General features: G+C 34.1%; 1 protein-coding gene and 1 long non-coding RNA gene across 2 annotated transcripts; one reads left to right on the top strand and one right to left on the bottom strand.

Moving 5' to 3' along the window:
- Window positions 1–886: 886 nt before the first annotated feature.
- Window positions 887–1,532, bottom strand: LOC147473700 (uncharacterized). The gene is made up of 3 exons (XR_015210342.1): window positions 1,398–1,532; window positions 1,154–1,321; window positions 887–1,032 (listed from the first exon to the last, which is right to left on the bottom strand). It is a non-coding gene; the product is annotated as an uncharacterized LOC147473700 (long non-coding RNA).
- An 11,767-nt stretch (window positions 1,533–13,299) lies between these two features.
- On the top strand, window positions 13,300–18,727 carry LOC147473699 (AMSH-like ubiquitin thioesterase 1). Its single transcript, XM_086587165.1, is given in 16 exon segments — window positions 13,300–13,507; window positions 13,591–13,655; window positions 13,740–13,815; window positions 13,888–14,076; window positions 14,151–14,245; window positions 14,987–15,092; window positions 15,197–15,243; window positions 15,476–15,812; window positions 15,936–16,025; window positions 16,096–16,158; window positions 16,250–16,324; window positions 17,931–17,993; window positions 18,089–18,141; window positions 18,223–18,284; window positions 18,287–18,316; window positions 18,319–18,727. Coding segments are annotated over 16 exon segments (1,542 nt in total). The 5' UTR covers window positions 13,300–13,393; the 3' UTR covers window positions 18,396–18,727.

Raw genomic sequence — 18,727 nt, 5'->3', positions numbered from 1 at the left:
AAAGATTGCATTGATCGCACAAGCTACACCTAGGGCAGAAATCTACTGCTTCCTTGCAAAAATGACATACAGGTATGTCAACATTTTTTGAATGATAGATGTTGATATTTGAGGGACAATCATCAACATCACACTTTAGAAGTTTGTCTTCCAATGTTCCATCATCATTGATAGCTATGACCACTATCATCATGTCGTTGCATTCAGGGTTTGGGCATTTGATGTTAATGTATGAACATGAAGTAGAGTAATGACCAACTTCCTTACACCACTGACAAATCTTAGGTGTATAAATGTGGACAATATTTGATCCGCCCATATTGATAGTTGAAGTTGAGATAGAAATTGAAGTTGAGAAAGATTAGAGAATGAAAATGAGAAGCTAAAGTGAGGAATGAAAATGACTTTGAATATATATGCAAAGGCCCAACAGATAGAAATATATCCGTTATAAATAAATTTCAACGGATATGATAGAAATATATCCGTTGGGAATAAATGCCAACGGATATAAATTGATTCCCCTTGGGAATAATGCCAATGGATATAAATTGATCCCCATTGGGAATAATACCAACGGATATAAATTGATTGGAGGAATAATAAATTGAGGCCCATGGGCTTATTAGTCACGTTCACATGGGCTTGATTGTTCACATGAAAATTTCTTTGTCTACATAATAAAAAACATGTATAGATTCTAAGTAATAATTAACATAATGTCTTGAATTTAAATTAACGTAATATAATAATTAATTTAATGCATAAAAAAAAATTGGACATAGCCTCCTTTGTTTAATAAACATAATTCATATACCTAAACCTGTTAAGATTTTCAAAAACCTGTTCAAACCCTAAAAAACAACAACAACCAACAACCAACAACAACAACAATGACATCACTAAATTATTACAAAATAGTGCAATATAACACTATGGAGCACTGCCCTAACTGCTCTGGCCACTCCCTCTCCGTTTTCGCCCTCTCTTATTAGGAGCACTGTTTTGTTGCATGATATCAGTAGCAATTCTCTGAAACATTAACACAATGCAATTAAAACCTAAAATTGAATATATATATATATATATATATATATATATATATATATATATATATATATAAATGAAAATATAAAACATATAATAAAATTACCAAGGCTTCCAATTCGTTTGTCATCTCAACCATCCTACGCTCAGCGTTTGCTCTTTGCGTTCGTTCTTCGTCTAAATAGCCATAATACTGTTAAGTGTGCTCAATTAAACTAGCTCGAAGCCCACGGTTGATTTGCCTTTCATCTGATAATCGAGCATGCACTGTTTCCTGCATTGTGTCAATATTATATATAAGTTAAATATACATAGTGTGTTTAAATTTACATAATGAAATATAAATATACCTCATTAAACTGTTGTAGCTCAGGTATAAGCACCGAACGCTCCAAGTGAAATGTGGTCTCCATTCCCTGAGAACTAACAACGCGGTATGACCATGGGTCATATGGATCCCTAGGTGGGGGTGTATAACCATGATATACTCCAGATGTTCTTATGGAACTTGCAGGTTCTGAGAATTGGTCGTCTCGCCTAAAACTCTGACTAGTTGCGATATCCATGTTTGCACCTCTATACAGTGGACCCGCAGATAGCCTTCCCCTAGAAACTTTCCGCCAATAAGTCTCATAATCAAGACTGGAGTTCACATAAACATAATCTATAAAACACGGCCACGCACTCTCAACGCGATATCGTTCAATCAAATTCTCTGAAACATCCATGGCACGCATATCTGTGGGTGGGGGAGCAGGAATATATGTATATCCAATGGTTTTCATAGTCACCCTATCTCCAAGGAACCAAACATGTATATCAGGGGCTTGCAATATGAATATTTTTAACGACATTAGAGTACTATGCTGACAGATATGCATATTCTCAAATTGAGAACCTTGCCACGGACTCCAAACAATAGATTTCATACTTTTCGTCTCTATTTGGATCTTAGCAGCTTGAAGATCATTATGGACCTCATCCTTTAATCTAGCATGACCAAAAACAGCCCATCCTTGTGGGTGAGGCCATAAGTCCTTATCCCAATCCTCTTTCAGTATAGGGTTTAAGCAAGCAAAATACTCATACCACCAGTACTGAAATAATCAAATGAAAGTGTATCTAATTAATTTAAATTATATAATATTTAACTAACAAAATAAAAGCTTATATTTTAAAAGTTAAATCCTATTGAATTACCTGTAGTATCCAAGTAATTCCGTTGCATTGCTTCCCCATTTGATTTGTTTGTACAAACAAATCAAGCCCTATATATAAATGTGCCATGAAAGCACCTCCCCAATCAAAAAAATCTTCCAAGCTATCAAGGTCTACCAAAGACGCTTAACCAACCAAAATTAACCCCGTGATTTTCCCTTGTAAAACCAACTTGGCCCAAAAAATATAACAAAAAAATCCTGATAAACTCATCCTCCTCCGCAGAGTTTGGGTCCAAATATAGGGCGTCAACTTCATGTTCTAAACAATATTCAATATCCAATCGGTGCATAAATTTTTCTCTGATGTGCAGGTTCAAAATGTATCTGCCATCCATATTCCCTGGAACAAGTCTACCTTCAAAATCAAACAACGAAGGCAGTAGAGTCTTCAACCTTTCAAAATCATCTTCGATACTTGAATCAAACAAAACTGGCTTCTTCTCGCCCATACTTAAACCCGTAAGCATTGTAAAGTCAAGTGGTGTGATACCAATCTCACCACAAGAAAGGTGAAAAGTGTGAGTGGTGTGCAACCATCGTTCTGCCAATGCAAATATCAGTGGACGATCAGTCCGAATGCTTGTACACGACATCAATTGACCAAAAGGTGTTCCCAAAATTTGAGCTCTTACGTGCTCCATTTCCTTCCCTCTTTCCACTAGATGACTCCAGAAGTCTTTAATACTCGGCATTGTGCATCTCCATCTCGTCGAATTCATTTTCTACACGTTGAGGCATTTAATCAAACAGTTAGTATACGTTAAATTCTAAACATAATTTTCAATCAAAATCAATTGAATAACGTTCATAAACTCATACTTACTCCGTCAGTGTTATATAAACACGAAACATGCTTGTCTGGATCGGGAGCTAACGTCGGATGATCAACAATACTCAATCTCAGTAGAAAATTGAAATCATTTTCCGGTACGAGTTCATTCTCATTTTCCTGAGGATTTGAACTCCCCGAGCCACACATAATAGTTTTCTTACGTCCAGCTCGACGACGTTGATCCATTGCAAAAAAAAGAAACAAATTTGGTTGAAAATCGAATTTTTATTAGGTGATTGAAGGTTTGGATTTTGAGTTATGTTGCTGAGTTCTTGCGGGGCAAATGTTACTGGAACATTGTCCGCGCGTTTTTAAATAAAATGGGTCAATAGGGTGGACGGGACAACTACTCCCGTTTTAAAAAAATTTGGATTCGCACAGGGCAACTTGACCCGTTCAAATTTTTTTAGCAAAATTTACCCAAACCGCGTTGTTTCATCCCTTCCTTTTAGAAATTTTTCGCTCCCAAAAATGATGATGTGTCACAACGCAAAATAACAACGCGTGGATAATGCTCTTAGGTGTCTGCTTGGGATATTAAATATTGTTGACTACCAGTACAATATCAAAATTGGTTCACCATATGGTATTTTTATGTCGTTATGACAAATGATTTGAATATTAGATATTTTACTTACATATGTTAAATTTGTAAATGAAAAAAATAATTATCTAATGTAGTTTTTTTTAATCATCATCTCGGTCAATGCTCGATGCCATAAAACAATGGCACCGCCTCTCTAGTAGTATTGGCACGAGATGCAGACTCAATCACTACTATTAACTTTCTCCATAAGACGGCGAGTGATAAGGTTCAGATTTGTTAAAATATTTTACAATAGAGGCATATCTTGATTATTATACATTTTTAATATTTTCTCATTCAGGGCATCCAATGTGGATGGTGTTCGTTACATGTAGAGCTTGGTACTATATTTGGGGTTGAAGGGTTTGAAGAGATTTCAGTTTTTGCAGTTGTTCATGACTTTAGGGGAGATCTTACAGGAGATATATATGTAGACTCTTATCATTAAAGCGATTTTATTTTGTTACGCAAATCAACATTTCTTAACTCTTAATTTTATAAGAACTAAAATTATATTAAATAACTTTATTTAGTAATATTATGTGTTATTGCATAGGTTTCTTTGGTGAGATTGTGAAAAAACACATACTTGGACGTGTTTATGAGAGAATCACGTTGGACAATGTTGTGTTTTTTAACAGCAATCAACCTGAGTAGACCTTTTTCTTATTGGTTGGAATGGTAAAGTGTTAAGTTTTTATTTATTGATATTGAAGTAAAATTTCCATTAATGAACTATTTACAAAACGGAAAATGTTTGTGTTTTCATAATGCGATTTTGACCTTAAAATTAGGAATATTAAATTATTGCAATTTAAGATATATTTTTTTCCAAATTAAAACATTACTAAGTATATATATCAACTTCTCGAGGTTCGAGTAATGTCTATAATTAATTTGGTTATGACAACAACATTGATTCACCAGATGATACTAAGTACTTTTATGTTGTTATGAACTATGACTATTGGTTTGAAGATTATATAATCTAAGTAGGTATATATAATTTTTTTCATGTTTTTTTTATCTCAGTTTCAAACGCTATAACCATAGCAACACCACTCTAGTTGTATTGGCAAGAGATGTTGAATCCATCATTACGGTTAACTACCTTTATAGTCAGCGAGTGGATTTTTTTTTTTTTTTTTTACAATATAATTAAAGTATTAAAATGATTTTAGATTATACTAAAAATTCATAATATATCATTTATAGGAAATATAATGTATACAAGTTATGTTACATGTAGAGCTTGGAATCGCATATGAGGATAATGAGATCGATCGATTGAAGAGATATCAATTTTTGTGAAACTTACAATAATAACTATATAGGTAAATGTTTTACAAGCAAAACAAAAGAGAATAGGTCCGGTGAATGTTCATATTAAAGGTTATGTTTAATTATGGTTTTTTTTTTCAAGAAATGAACTAGGAATGCAAGTTTATATTGAAAGCCATTGACAACAAGGGATTAGTCTCTCTCATTATTCCTTCTTTTTTCCCCCATATTATACAGTTTCTTTTTTTTATATAACATCTTAAGCAGGGACGTTATCCTACCCTATCACATAAGCGGATATGGGTAAGATGTTAATTAAATTAATTTACTAGATAATGGAATTGAAATTTTACTTAGGAAGAAACTATATGCCGTTATGAGAAAAACAAAACTATCTTGTCTTCCAAGTCGAAATGGTTGGTAATGTTATATTTATTTATTTAAAAGATTGAATGTAGTACTATATATGTTATTTTAGTCTTACTCATACCAACAAATTCAATTTGCTGACCCATGTTTGCTTTCTTTTGCAACATGAGTGTGTTCTTGGAAACATAGATGATAGAATGCAGTGGATGAAGACGCTTGATTTGGATTCGCTCTTGGAGTCGTACTGGTATAAGTTTTATGAAGTATAAAGTCTTGATTTGAAACAGATGTATAGTAATAGAGTTGGTTATTAATTCTTGAATTCGTAAATGAAGAGTTGTTCTTTTGATCTAGCTTGATCTAAGATTTTTATTGTCATGCTTGATAATGGGTTATCAGGATTTCGTTTCATCATAGATTTTCAGATTATTGAATAAGGTGACGATTGAGATAATTACGTCTTAGATAATTCCTTATTTTAAATTTTCTGGAAATTTGGGGTGTGACAGGTACACATCCTCATGCTCATCTCTCTTACTCAAATAACTTCACATGGATGTGTCAAGCCCATTGTAATATTCATCATCACATCCTTTATTAGTAAGGGTAACATAACCAACAAGTGTTGGTGTGTTTTTCATTGTCGTCAAAAACTAATACTGCTCGTCTGTTCTTTTGTTAATAATGATGTTCAGTTGCTCTTGACAAGCTCTGTTTTCACATTGCTTCTGCCCTCTTTGAATCCCCGTCTGAATCCCCGTCTCTGATGTATAACATTTCTTTTATGAATTATCAAATACGGCACTAGATTTGACGCAATGAGAGCTTTTTCTATGTCCAGATCTGTCGAAGAGCCAATGCATTCATTACTCGCTGCATCCTTGCCATTTTGTTCCAATTTATAGCTTATCCATGAGCGAATTTCACAACAACTGCGAGGCTTTTTGCGCTCAAGATTCAACTTCAATGTTGTCATAGACATAGGATCAAGTGCCCAATCGACGTCAACCTATTATTAGAAACTTAATGTTTCCAACCTTTTTCAAATTTAAATTATATAAATCTTTAGGTAGTTCCTCCAACTTACTGTTAGCAGCTGCCAAGTGCCAACTATCTTTAACGTCCTCGTTCGGCAAACATTTCAACCTATTAAAGAGCACGTCCATCTCCATCTTACTCAAACACCAAATATCCGCCGGAATGCATCTAATCGAAAATTGACAGAAAATTTCTTTATAACACTTGAGGTTCACAATATCACTTAATATCGAAGATGGTTGTTGTATCACTTTGAATAGTGCAACGTCTCTTCTTCTAAAGGGAACTTTTTTATTCCTTTTGCTAAAAAAATCAATTGTTTTCAGTTGCAGAAATTGCTCAATTGATGGTGGGAATAAATTAAACATGTTCTTGTATATGTAAACAAATATGTAAACCGTGCTACACATCGGTTTTCTTAAGTCTCACCCGCCCCTCTAGATCTACAGTTAGTATGGTTTTTTTGGATTATAATTGTAAATCGTAATTGTAATTATATAGGAAAGACTCATCTAATTATTTTTTTAAAACAAAATGGGAGATAATTATGTTATTTAAGTGATATTAGGGAGGTTATTTTAAATTATCAATAATAAAATAGGACTTGTTTTAATTTCAATGTGGGAAATGGGAGTAATTATTTAATTTAAGTGACATTAGATAGGTGTTTCTAAATTATTAATACAAAAAGGACCTTATTCAAATTATATTAATAAAAGTGGGGCTTATTCTAAATTTAGTGATGGATAAATTTAATGAGGGAGGTGTTTCTAAATTAAGTAAATAAAGAGATCTAAATTAGCCTACTCGATAGTGGGGAGGGGTTCCTTAAAACCCGGCTATCATATAGTGTAGAGATATGTAGTATAACCCATTATTTTGTTTGTAAACTGTCCAAATCAGGGAAGTTCCATGTTTACCCTTCCTAAGACTTCTTTGACTCGCAAAATCTCTTTTTCGGCCATAATTCTCCTATCCATTTGTTGTTCTTGAGAAACCCCATTGGAGTGTGATATCTCCTGCTCTTCAGGAAGTGGAACAAGTTCGGTTTATTCTATTAGGACCACAGAACGTGACCACGTTTACAAAAAAGAGATAAAGAAAGTTGCAAAAGATGTTAAAGATGAGAGAGAGAGAGAGAGTTGTAAAACTAGTTTTTATGGAGACATTCTTACTTAGCGAGTTGGTTGCGACATTCGTTACAAACTAAAGGGAGTAATGCTTCCAAGAATCCCAATATTCAAGAGGTTAATAGTACATTGAGTTAACCAGAATTAACTTGTACTTGAAGTGTTACATGAGTTGGTGATTCTATTCCTTGCATTGCAGGTCACTAACTCACTACGAGGGAGACTGGGGTGAGTGGAAGACTTGGAAATGTAGGTCTTGTAAGGATTTACTTGAGAATGGAGCTTACTTTCTTAGCGTTGCTAAAGGATCATTGGTGCCTATTCAAACTTCAGCAGTAGAACTTCTTTTGTGCCTAGCAACCTTCAGGGACAGGGTCATGATTATTTAGTCTGTTGAATCTTTATTTTCTGGAATTGATTGTTTCTGTGAGACTATGACCTCAGATGACGTGTGTTTTAATGATTTTATAATTATCCTTCCGCTTGAGAGATCAGAAAGTCTTTTATCTCGAATGGAAAAAAAAAAAAATAAAAAAAAAAAAAAAAAAAAAAATATATATATATATATATATATATATATATATATATATATATCGTGTTTCAGATTGAACTATTTTGAACACAAGCTAGTGTGGCCACATCTACCATTGCAGTCAAATTCTTTGATCGACTGACCCACTGCGCAAATCCTCCCATGCCTTATCCCATTTATTTGATAGGGATGAACGTGTATATTGATTGTGCTATTGCGAAAAGGGTTAACAAATATTACCCCCCACTAAATGAGCCAATTAGGATTTCCCTCTTACTAGATGGGGAAATTATTAGGGTCTCCCCCCTAAAAACACCCAAAAAATATACGGTCAACCATAGAGATCAATCTCTCCTCATCACTCCTAATTTAATTAACTTTGTCGTCACAAGTGAGTGAGTGAAGTGACAATTTTTTATTATTATTATTTTTTTTTATGGTAAAGATAGTTTTTTATTGATTGATATTGCATGAAGTGACAATCAAATGTACAAAAAAAGAGGAACAAGCAAAAAGTATAATGAACCACAAACAAGCGATCCCATTTTCTTTTTCTAATTAAATCTCACCACTTCTCATTCAGCTTCTATTAGTCGTAGTTCTTCCAACAATTTGAGCAAGATGCATGTTTGATAGTAGAGATGGGATCTCATGCATCCGATGGCAGCACTATGAGATTGGTATGATTACCATTAATGACATTGTAGACTAAGAACAAAATGGTATACGTTAGAACTTTTAACTATATATATATATATATATATATATATATATATATATATATATATATATATATATATATATATATATATATATAAACTTTCTGTTGGACCAACTTTGAGAAATTGCGCGGTATTTTCTGTGTTTAACAATGTATTAAGTATAGCCTTAATTTTATTTTGTCAATAACAGTAGACATCAAGAAAAAGATTATTGAAGAAGAGGGTGTTGGAAAATGAGTTAAAAATAAATAATTAATGATTTTTCCAATTTACTTGGGGCAAAAAACTTGATTGGTATTTATATTCATAGATATGCCAAAAATTTCATGAGTGCACAATTTTAGGGTGATCGACACTTCAAACGTGTCCTCCTAGGCAAAGCAATTTATGCATTTTGACAATATTTAAGATAGGAGGCTGGATATAGTTGCTAAATAAATTAAAAAAGATGATTGAAGAAAAGGGTATTGGAAAAAGTTGGCAACTATGAGTTAAAAATTAAATAAAGAATGACAGCAAAAATTAAATACTATATCGATGATAATTTATGCAGTCACTATTATATAGTAAAACTACCACAAGCATATTATTACAATAAATTAATCCAACCACAACTAGAGAACAAGTTCACACACACCTGACAAGGAACAACAAACAATAGCATCCAATTGTTTATTTTCATAATGAGTTGCTTGTTTTTTGTAAAGAGAAACACATACAAGACATTAAAATTCAACAATGACTATTAGATGAGATCTAGCACAAAATTAAAATTGTGCTTTCATAATGTGATTTTGACTGCAAAATTAGGGATATTAAATTATTGCAATTTAATATATACTTTTTCCAAATCAAAAAATGATGGATGGACTTTGAAAATGGATGGAGCTTGTTCGGGTGACCTCGGAAAAAAGGGGATTAGAGGTATTGTCAGGGATCCCATGGGTAGAGTGATTGCAGGGTTCAATTGGTATATGGGAATTAGAGCGGGTAATTTGGCTGAAGCTTAAGCTTTATTATTTGGTCATACCTTGGCTAAAGATTTGAATGTCTCATATCTGGAAATCAAATAAAATCATAAGAAACAGGAAAAATAAAAGTAGAACTTCACGAATTAGGGGAAAAAAAAAAAAATAAAAAGTTGAGGTGCTGAACCACTTTTTTCTTTTCTTTTTTAATACGATAACTTGATAAAAAGCCTCAACTAAGTTTTGGAAAAACATGATTATTTTCACTAAATCACAGCAAATCTAGATATAATCAAGGAACTGCCTGCTGTTATCCTAAATCTACAATAAAAAATAGCTATAGATTGTCGCCATTTCTAACAGAATTAAAATAATGAAATCTGTATTTACTTTTTACACTAACTTTACCTCGTATCGTAAGACCCTAGCATGACGTCCATCTCGATTTATCAACCAATATTTTTTCAATTCAAGGGTATTAAAGTAGAAATTGTTATGGTACTTTTACCAAATAAACAAGCTACTCCATTGTTGAAACCTATATTGATTAACCATTTGATAATGAAGAGGAAGTCATAATTGTTCATAGCATAGCAGGCATCTTTAATCTATTAAGAGGATCATATACCTCTTTTACACATAATTGCTTCTATTCATTGTAAGTTCACGTCTTTTAGTACAATTATATGAAACAATATAATAATCTAAGGAGAAGTGAAGCTTACTTGACCAACAATATTGAGCCAGATTCAAATTCCACAACTTGTCAACTAACTTCTGCATCAATTCGAGGATAATATTTAAAGATTTCTGCCTCAAGTTCTTCTTCATGGACGCACTGTACAAAGATTAAAAAATAAATATATTCAAATACAATATTTTCAAAAAAAAAAAACAGACAACAAACACAAAAACAAATACTTAATAAGAATAGATTATAAATATCCAACAAATACTTACGGATCTATCAGATCTGTGAGTGTAATAAATCCGAAGAAAACGAACAGTGTCCCTAAACTTTGTTCCCTTTTTAAGATTGCGTAGTCCTCGACTGTGTCCTTTCGCATTGAATCTCTCCTTCAAGTAAGAGTTACGAGGTAAATTTGTGTTCTCTCCTATTCTAGCAGGAATACCGAGAATGGAGCCTTCTTCAATCGTTTGAAAAACGCCATATAATAGCGAGGAATATTTCAAGGAAATATCGGGCCCGGTCAAGTGCGGAATCGAACCAAAAATGATTTCTTAAATAAGCAGGATCCCTATAACATTAATAAACATAATTAAGTTTCTTAGCAAGATTCAAAACAAATCAAAATAAACAACTGAAAAATGTAAATTATACCCATGTTCATTTTTTAGCATCTTAAGAAAATGACTAGTCTCACTATCCCATTTCACAAATGCTCCCTTCATCTTTCGGAATATCCTCTTAATTATTCTAGATATGGCACGAAAATCGTCATTAGTCGAACCAACACTTGAAATAACCAATACTTATATAAACATATATTTCTTAGAATACCAAAGTCTACACTGTATTCACATTAGTTCTTGAGAAAACAAGAAGATTACAATATATAGAGATATCCTAATTCTTAAGAGAGTGAGAGAGAACACTATGGAAAAAATAAAATAAATTTAAAAAAAAAAAAAGAATCGTATAATATGGGGAAAAAAACAAATAGAGAGAGAGAGAGAGAGAGAGACACTAATCCTTTGTTGTTAATGTTTTCAATCTGAACTTGCATTGGTGAATAGCTAGTTCATTTCTTAGGAAAAAAAAAACAAAAACAAAATTAAACATAACCTTTAATATGAACATTCATTCGATTTATTCTCTTTTGTTGCTTGTAAAACATTTACCTATATATAGCTATTGTAAGTTTCGCAAAAACTGGTATCTTTTCAATCGATCGCAAAAACTGATATCTTTTCAATCGATCGCAAAAACTTATCTTCATGAAATATATATATATATATATATATATATATTTATTTCATGAAATATATATATATATAATATACTTAGATTTCATATATATATATACTTTTAAAATCTTTAAACCAGTAGTCATAGTTCATAACAACATAAAAGTATTTAGTATCATCCGGTGAATAAATAATTAATGTTGTTGTCATAACCAAGATATATATCTATATACATCATGTTTTTTTTTATATCAGTTTCAAACGCTATAACCATAGCTCGCAGCACCACTCTTGTTGTATTGGCAAGAGATCGATTGAAAAAAGATCAGTTTTTGCGAAACTTACAATAACTATATATAGGTAAATGTTAAGCAACAAAAGAGAATAAATCGAGTGAATGTTCATATTAAAGGTTATGTTTAATTATGTTTTTTTTTTTCAATAAATAAACTAGCTATTCACCAATGCAAGTTCAGATTGAAAACATTGACAACAAAGGATTAGTCTCTCTCTCTCTATTTGTTTTTTTCCCCATATTATACGGTTTCTTTTTATTTTCTTTTTTCCTGAAAAGTCTATTTTATTTTTTCCATAGTGTTCCCTCTCACTCTCTTACTCTTAGTAGTAGGATTTCTCTATAGACTTGATCTCCCTCAAGCTTGAGGGAGTAGAGATACCTTTCCTGCGAGGAACAGCAGACCTCTCCACTTTCCCTTCCCCATTCCCTTTTCTCCTTTAAAAGAGCTACCTAAATTAGTTTACCAAATCTAAAATAAAGATTCCAAAAAAGTCTACTAATTGGAAGTGATCAAGAAAGAAAAAAAAAAAAACTTCCTCCTTTCTACGTTGGTATGTAGGAGTGTTTATATTGACCAAAAGTCTCCATCTTCGTGGATCACGGAGGTGGGTTTGGGGGTTGTCTCTTTGGCTGACCATTATTTTTCTTACACTATCTCAAGACCTTAAATAAGTTGGGTTTTAGTTGGTTTTTGGTATGCACTTGGTTGTGGTAGTTTCAATTTGGATTTATTTGGTCCAACATCTCTCTATCGGCGTCAAGGCCATGGGTTCAAATTTTTATGTCGATTTCTGGTTTGGCACTATGATTTGTTTGTTCAAAGCCATGGCTCTCTCCCATGTTCTACCCCCTCTCTCGGATTGCCGGTTTGGGGTTCTTGGTCGAACCACCGCTCACTAGTTGGGCCTTTGGTGGGGCATTCCAATTGGAATTGATAATCGATGTTGTTGTTGTGGAGTAATGTTGTTGACTGACTTTGAGCGTGAAGAACCATGGAGATCCAACACGCGAGGAAGAAAAATCAACTATGAAGCTAACCCGAGAGAAAAGGATGGGGTTTCCAATGTGGTTATTAATTGCGTGGAGTGAGAAAAATATATTTACAACTTCTGTTGGTTTCAACTGTTTTAATTTCAGTTTTCTTTTCTTGTTTTCAGGTTGATGTTAATTGTTATGATTGTAAAAATTTACGTACAAATTAATACAATCAGGGCAGTTTATAAAAAAAAAAGGGATTTCTCTATAGATATCATCATTCGGAATATATTGCGACATATCAAAATATCCGGTTGATTGACTTGCCGACATTTCATCGATATATTAGATACAAGGAAAACTCTTCTCTCTCTCTTTCTCTCCGCTTATTAGTAGTACATTCTTGACTCATCCTCAAATCAATCAAAATATTTCTCCATTTCAAAAATCTAGTCTGTAAAGAGAGATGAAGACATCCAATGGTGGATTTAGTATAGCTGCAAATGTACCGAGACGTGACGTCGATAATCGGATTTCTCTCCGTTATTATTATCGGATTGCTGATAATCTTCTCAGACAGGTCCGTATTAATAATTATTTTTTAAGTTATTATGGTTGACTATATAATATATAATTTTTATTTTTACTTTCTTCAAATGCCAGGCTAATATCTTTCGAGAAGAGAAAAATGTTCTGGATCTCTTTGTTATGCTCATGAGGTTTTCAAGGTTCTTTTTTTTTTCCTCTTCCCCCCAATAATCTCTTTGCATCTTGTGTTTTGTTTCTCATGTTGTGTTTTTTCTCTTCATCAGTTTGATTACTGAAACTATACCATGCCATAAAGATTACAAGGTGTATTCTCAAAGAGAGAAAGATGTATTTAAGAAGGTGTGGTGTTTCTCCACTCAGAGTGCGTCTTTTTTTTTTTCATTAAGTGATTGGTTTTCGAAATTCTTGTAGAAATTGTTAAATGCCTTGAATGAGTTGGAGGTGTTGAAGCCTGTTGTGCAAGAAAGAACTGATAAAATTAATGGACTTGCTACTACCCAAGTAGATAGATGGGGTCACCATCAATCTAATTATAGAGACTCGTCATTGGAGTGGCCTCCTGTCAAGAAGCAGCTTCCCAAATATAATGAGATTAGAAAGGTATTTTATCATCTGTGGTTTACTGTCATGACTTCTGGACATCAAATTCTCATGCTGTTTTGTTTGTGTCTCAGACTCCTCGATATGTTGGTTCAGAGGGCACAGGTTCATTGGTTCAGCAAGATAAGTTCTCACCGTCCAAGCCAATGGAGGAGCAATATCGGAAAGTGTAAGCATTCTGGTAATCCTTGTAAAGTTAATCACTTAATGGTCGTATGTATTTCTTGGGAATCACTATATATACCTCTTACATAGCTTAAAGATACTTTGGTTTCCTAGATTCTTTTGGTACTTAAATTTGTTTTTGTAATATCCAGTAAATTGAATGGCTGTTAGTTAGCCCAGTCAGCGTGCTCAGTTTTTTTAAAAGGCAAGTAACCGTACCACTCAAGAAGAAAACTCAGGAAAGCAAAGAACTGAGAACCTATATTATCTGAGGTGAGGCGAGTTGCAAGGCGTTGATGCCTTGGGGTCACCTTAGGAACACCTTTTGCCATCGTCACCACTTTGGTGTCTGGGCTCCTTAGGCGGCCTCAGTGCAGCCTTGGCGCCGCCTTTGATATCATAGCTGAGAACAAATTCACTAGTGTTCAAATCCTAGTTGGCCGTAAAATTGTTACGTTTGACATGCCTATGAGCTTTCTTTGTACCTGAGCACCCTCCAGTTTATATCCTTCCAAATCTCCATGTTATTCTTGTTATAATATGGTTCACCATCAGCCTCCTTGTGGGTGCTCAGGTGCAAATGGTCTTGAAAATCCTTCTGTCATATTCCAGGCATGCTATGCTATAAATTTATGTAGGACTGCCATAAACACTATCCTTTTGGTTTGAAAATGGTGGGGTCTGCCAAACCTTGTGTATCATTATTGCCTTTTACTAATACTTTTACCTTTCGTTGATCTCGCAGCAATCTAAATATCCCACGTCCCAAAGAGGAAACTCTATCAAGGCACTCCATTTTAGGTCCGAATGGTCTTCGTGGACAGTGGCAACCACCTACAAGTAACATTGGGGTATGATGTCTTTTTTCAATTATTCATACAGAATTGATGCTGTTACATACATCCTGGAAATTCATGTCGGGGAATCCATGTTGACGCTTGCTTGTTGGTTTCAGGCCCGATATCCCAGTAATATAGACTTAACTCCAATCGAGATTCCTAGGTAAGCCCCTTCGATAAATTATAAAACGATTGGAAATTGAGTTAGTCTGCTTCAAAAATTGGAACAGATTGAAAAGATCTTGAAAACAAGAAAGTATCCTGTTCATTTGAAGAGACTGTCTTACAGATTTGGAGAGTATCTCTTATCAATGATCACAAGTTCGGTGTTTTGACTTCTGTTTTTGGGTTTGCTTGAGATGATTCACTTGTTGTGGTTTTCATTGGGGAAACAGCTTGCAGAAGCCTGTAGAAGATAATGTCTTCATTCAAAAAGATACTAGTTCAGATCTCGAAAGATCAACTCTTGAATCTGTTCTGTCATTGAACGTTGATGGTCACTCGCTTCTTACTGAGGAACTTTGCTCAGCACCTACGAGTTCCTTGGACACGGGTCTGATGGAGCTTGATATGCAAACCAGCATTATCAGACAACCATCTCCTTCACCTGTTCTAGCGGAAGTACAAGATTTGATGCCTGTCACGTCACCTCAAGTTTCCAATTCAGTTTCTGAATTTGCGACTCTTCCGGATGAGCTTGCCCGCTCCAAGTGCCCCCTGCAGCTGCATATTGTGAGATTCTCAATAGGCTCTTATATTTTCTTACGTCCTATCAATGATGTAGTCATTTTAGAGATGGCATGATGATTCTTTAATCCATCTTATTTATGCTTTTATCCTTCAATCTGATTGCAGTCAACTACAATGATGGAACATTTCTTGAGTCTTGCAAAGTCAAACACTGATAAGAATTTGGAAACCTGTGGGATTCTTGCGGGTTCACTTGTAAGTGTTTATTGTTTAGGATTTTTTTTTTCGTCGGACCTTTTGACTTATTTAACTTTAATTTCTGCAGAAAAACAGAAAGTTTTTTATAACAGCACTCATTATACCGAAACAGGAGTCAACATCCGATTCGGTAACACTTCTCGTCATGTGTCATGCTGAATTTATTGGAAATGGTTGTAGTGAGTTACTATTGAAGTTGGATATCATTTTTTTTTTATCAGTGTCAGGCAACAAATGAAGAGGAAATTTTTGATGTTCAAGATAAACAATCCCTTTTCCAACTTGGGTGGATTCATGTAAGTGCTTACAACTGACACTGTTCTTCTTATTGTACTTTCATGTTAAGATTCACTCCACTTCCATTTCTACAATTGGTATTGATATTAAACGCAATATTGTTAACTTATATCTTGATTCTGCAACAATTACTCGTTTATAAGTTACTAATTTTACTAAGGCATGATCCAAAAAAAAACAGAGAGGGCTACAATGTTTGGATTTATATGCTAATATATAAGGTTTTACAATCAGTTAATTGTTAAATAAGAAAGTAAATTTCTTGAGCAACTGAGGTTGCTCTCTAGGATCTATGTTGTGAAAGGCGCAGCCAAGGCGCCAACTTTAGTGTAATTGTTGCGGCTTGTTATCAAAGGCATTGCCAAGGCCGATTGGGAATCCTTGTGCCCAGCGCCGCACCTTGATCCTTACAACAGTACCCATGATAACTGCCCTGCTGTTTACTCAAATAGTCCGTCAATATTGCTACTTTTTTTTCATTTTCTTGATTCTTTAGTTCATATGGAGTGGTGTGATATGTTTTGGCGAAAAATATTTTAAAAGGATATTTTGATGTCGCTTCCAAAAATCTTGGCAGATATTGGATATTTGCGGACAGTTTAGGGCATTTCGTGCTATCGAGGGAGGGTCACTTGCACACCAAAAGAAAAAGCCTTTAGATCATCTTGTAATGTGCCATCAATGCATGTGTCTGTTGGGTGCATAGTTCAGGAATTGCCGGAATTCCTGACAGTTCCAAAAAAAAAATGGAATTCCAATATATTCCGACTAAATTTCGGAATATACATTTTTCAACCCTATACTTTGGTTTCGATACCGTTTCGATTCTTTCAAAAACCAAGATATTCGACGGAATACTGAGATTCCTCTTGAAATCCCAAATTATTGTTGGGTGGTGATGACTCCACTAAGGAAAAACTCTAGTTTTGAATTCCAAAATAATCTTCCACCCTTTGCGAAATTAGTTCACCGGACATTTCTAACCCTTATGAACAGAAGTTTCACAAATTTGAGAAGTTATGGATTTCTCAGACGTTTCATGTTTCTCACTCTTGCAACACTCCAATTAGTAGAGCAGATTTGTAGTAGTTTAAATGAACGAAATCATGCCTCTAGTAGAATTAAAGGAGGAACTTGCTTTGTTCTTCAAACCCAGAAAATTGGTACTATGACATCAACTCTTAGGCTGCATCTTCTTATCTTTGGAACCTTGTAAATCAAAGACAACTTCCAGAATTTTTTTGATGATAACAAATGGGCAAATGAAAAGGGTAGGGCCAAATAATCAGTAGTATGGAGCTTGTAGATATGTGAGAATCAGACTTACCAAAAGGAAGTAGAGCTTGGAAGTGTAGCTGAGTATGCACTGCGCATGCCTTTAACAGTGTGTAAAAATGGGCACGGCATACGCCATCTTGTAATAATGATCCTCTCTTTGTTTGTTTAGAATGTTTCTAGGAAATACAAAATGTGCTTCCTTGTTATATACTAAATTGGATGTGATACTCTTCTGTCGAATAAATCATAAATGTTATTGTGTTTATGTACTAAACATATATACTTGCTTACAGTTTACTAATTTTGTTCCTCCAATTACAATCTCAGACACACCCTTCCCAATCTTGCTTTATGTCATCAATTGATCTTCACACTCATTATTCTTATCAGGTATATATGTAAATTTTGTTGTTTCAATTTTTTTCTGTGTGCTTCCTTCTCTGAAGCTTTCAGTAACTGTTTTTTTCATATCATGTTCTCCGCAGATTATGTTGCCCGAAGCTGTTGCTATTGTCATGGCTCCTAAAGATAGTTCTAGGTAGTACATCTCTCATCTGATAATATTACTATTATCATCTATCATATGTAGGATTGACCACATCTTACTTTGAATTTGCAGAACCCATGGGATCTTTAGACTTACAAGTCCAGGTGGTGTATCAGTCATTAGAAATTGTGACCGGGCGGCTTCCATCCACACGATGAACCACCTGATGGGGTCCCATCTATCAACACTGTACCGATGTTTATATGAATCCCAACCTGAAATTTGATGTCATTGACCTCAGATGATTTCAATTTTGGGATCGATAAATTACCTCCATCAGATTTACCTCGGGCCCATTGCTTGATTAAATATAGGATTTTGGAGATTGATTATCCAGTAGGCAAAAATGATGTTTCCGTGATGTTCAGAGAAATTTGTAAATCAATCGCAAACATGCGTGCTAAGGCAAGTGCGTCATTCAACTGGCTGAATACAAACTCGTGTCTATTGGATTATCAATGTCACCTGCTGGGCATCTCCCGAACTTCTAATTGTAAAAAGACAAAAGGAAAAGACGAAAAAGAGTGTAATATATGTGCTTCTTATGTATTAATTCATCAACAGTTTGTTCTTCCAA

Source organism: Coptis chinensis, unplaced genomic scaffold (assembly GCF_015680905.1).
Source record: "Coptis chinensis isolate HL-2020 unplaced genomic scaffold, ASM1568090v1 utg1955_pilon_pilon, whole genome shotgun sequence".
Taxonomy (NCBI): Eukaryota; Viridiplantae; Streptophyta; class Magnoliopsida; order Ranunculales; family Ranunculaceae; genus Coptis; species Coptis chinensis.
This window is presented reverse-complemented; position numbering and strand designations above follow the sequence as displayed.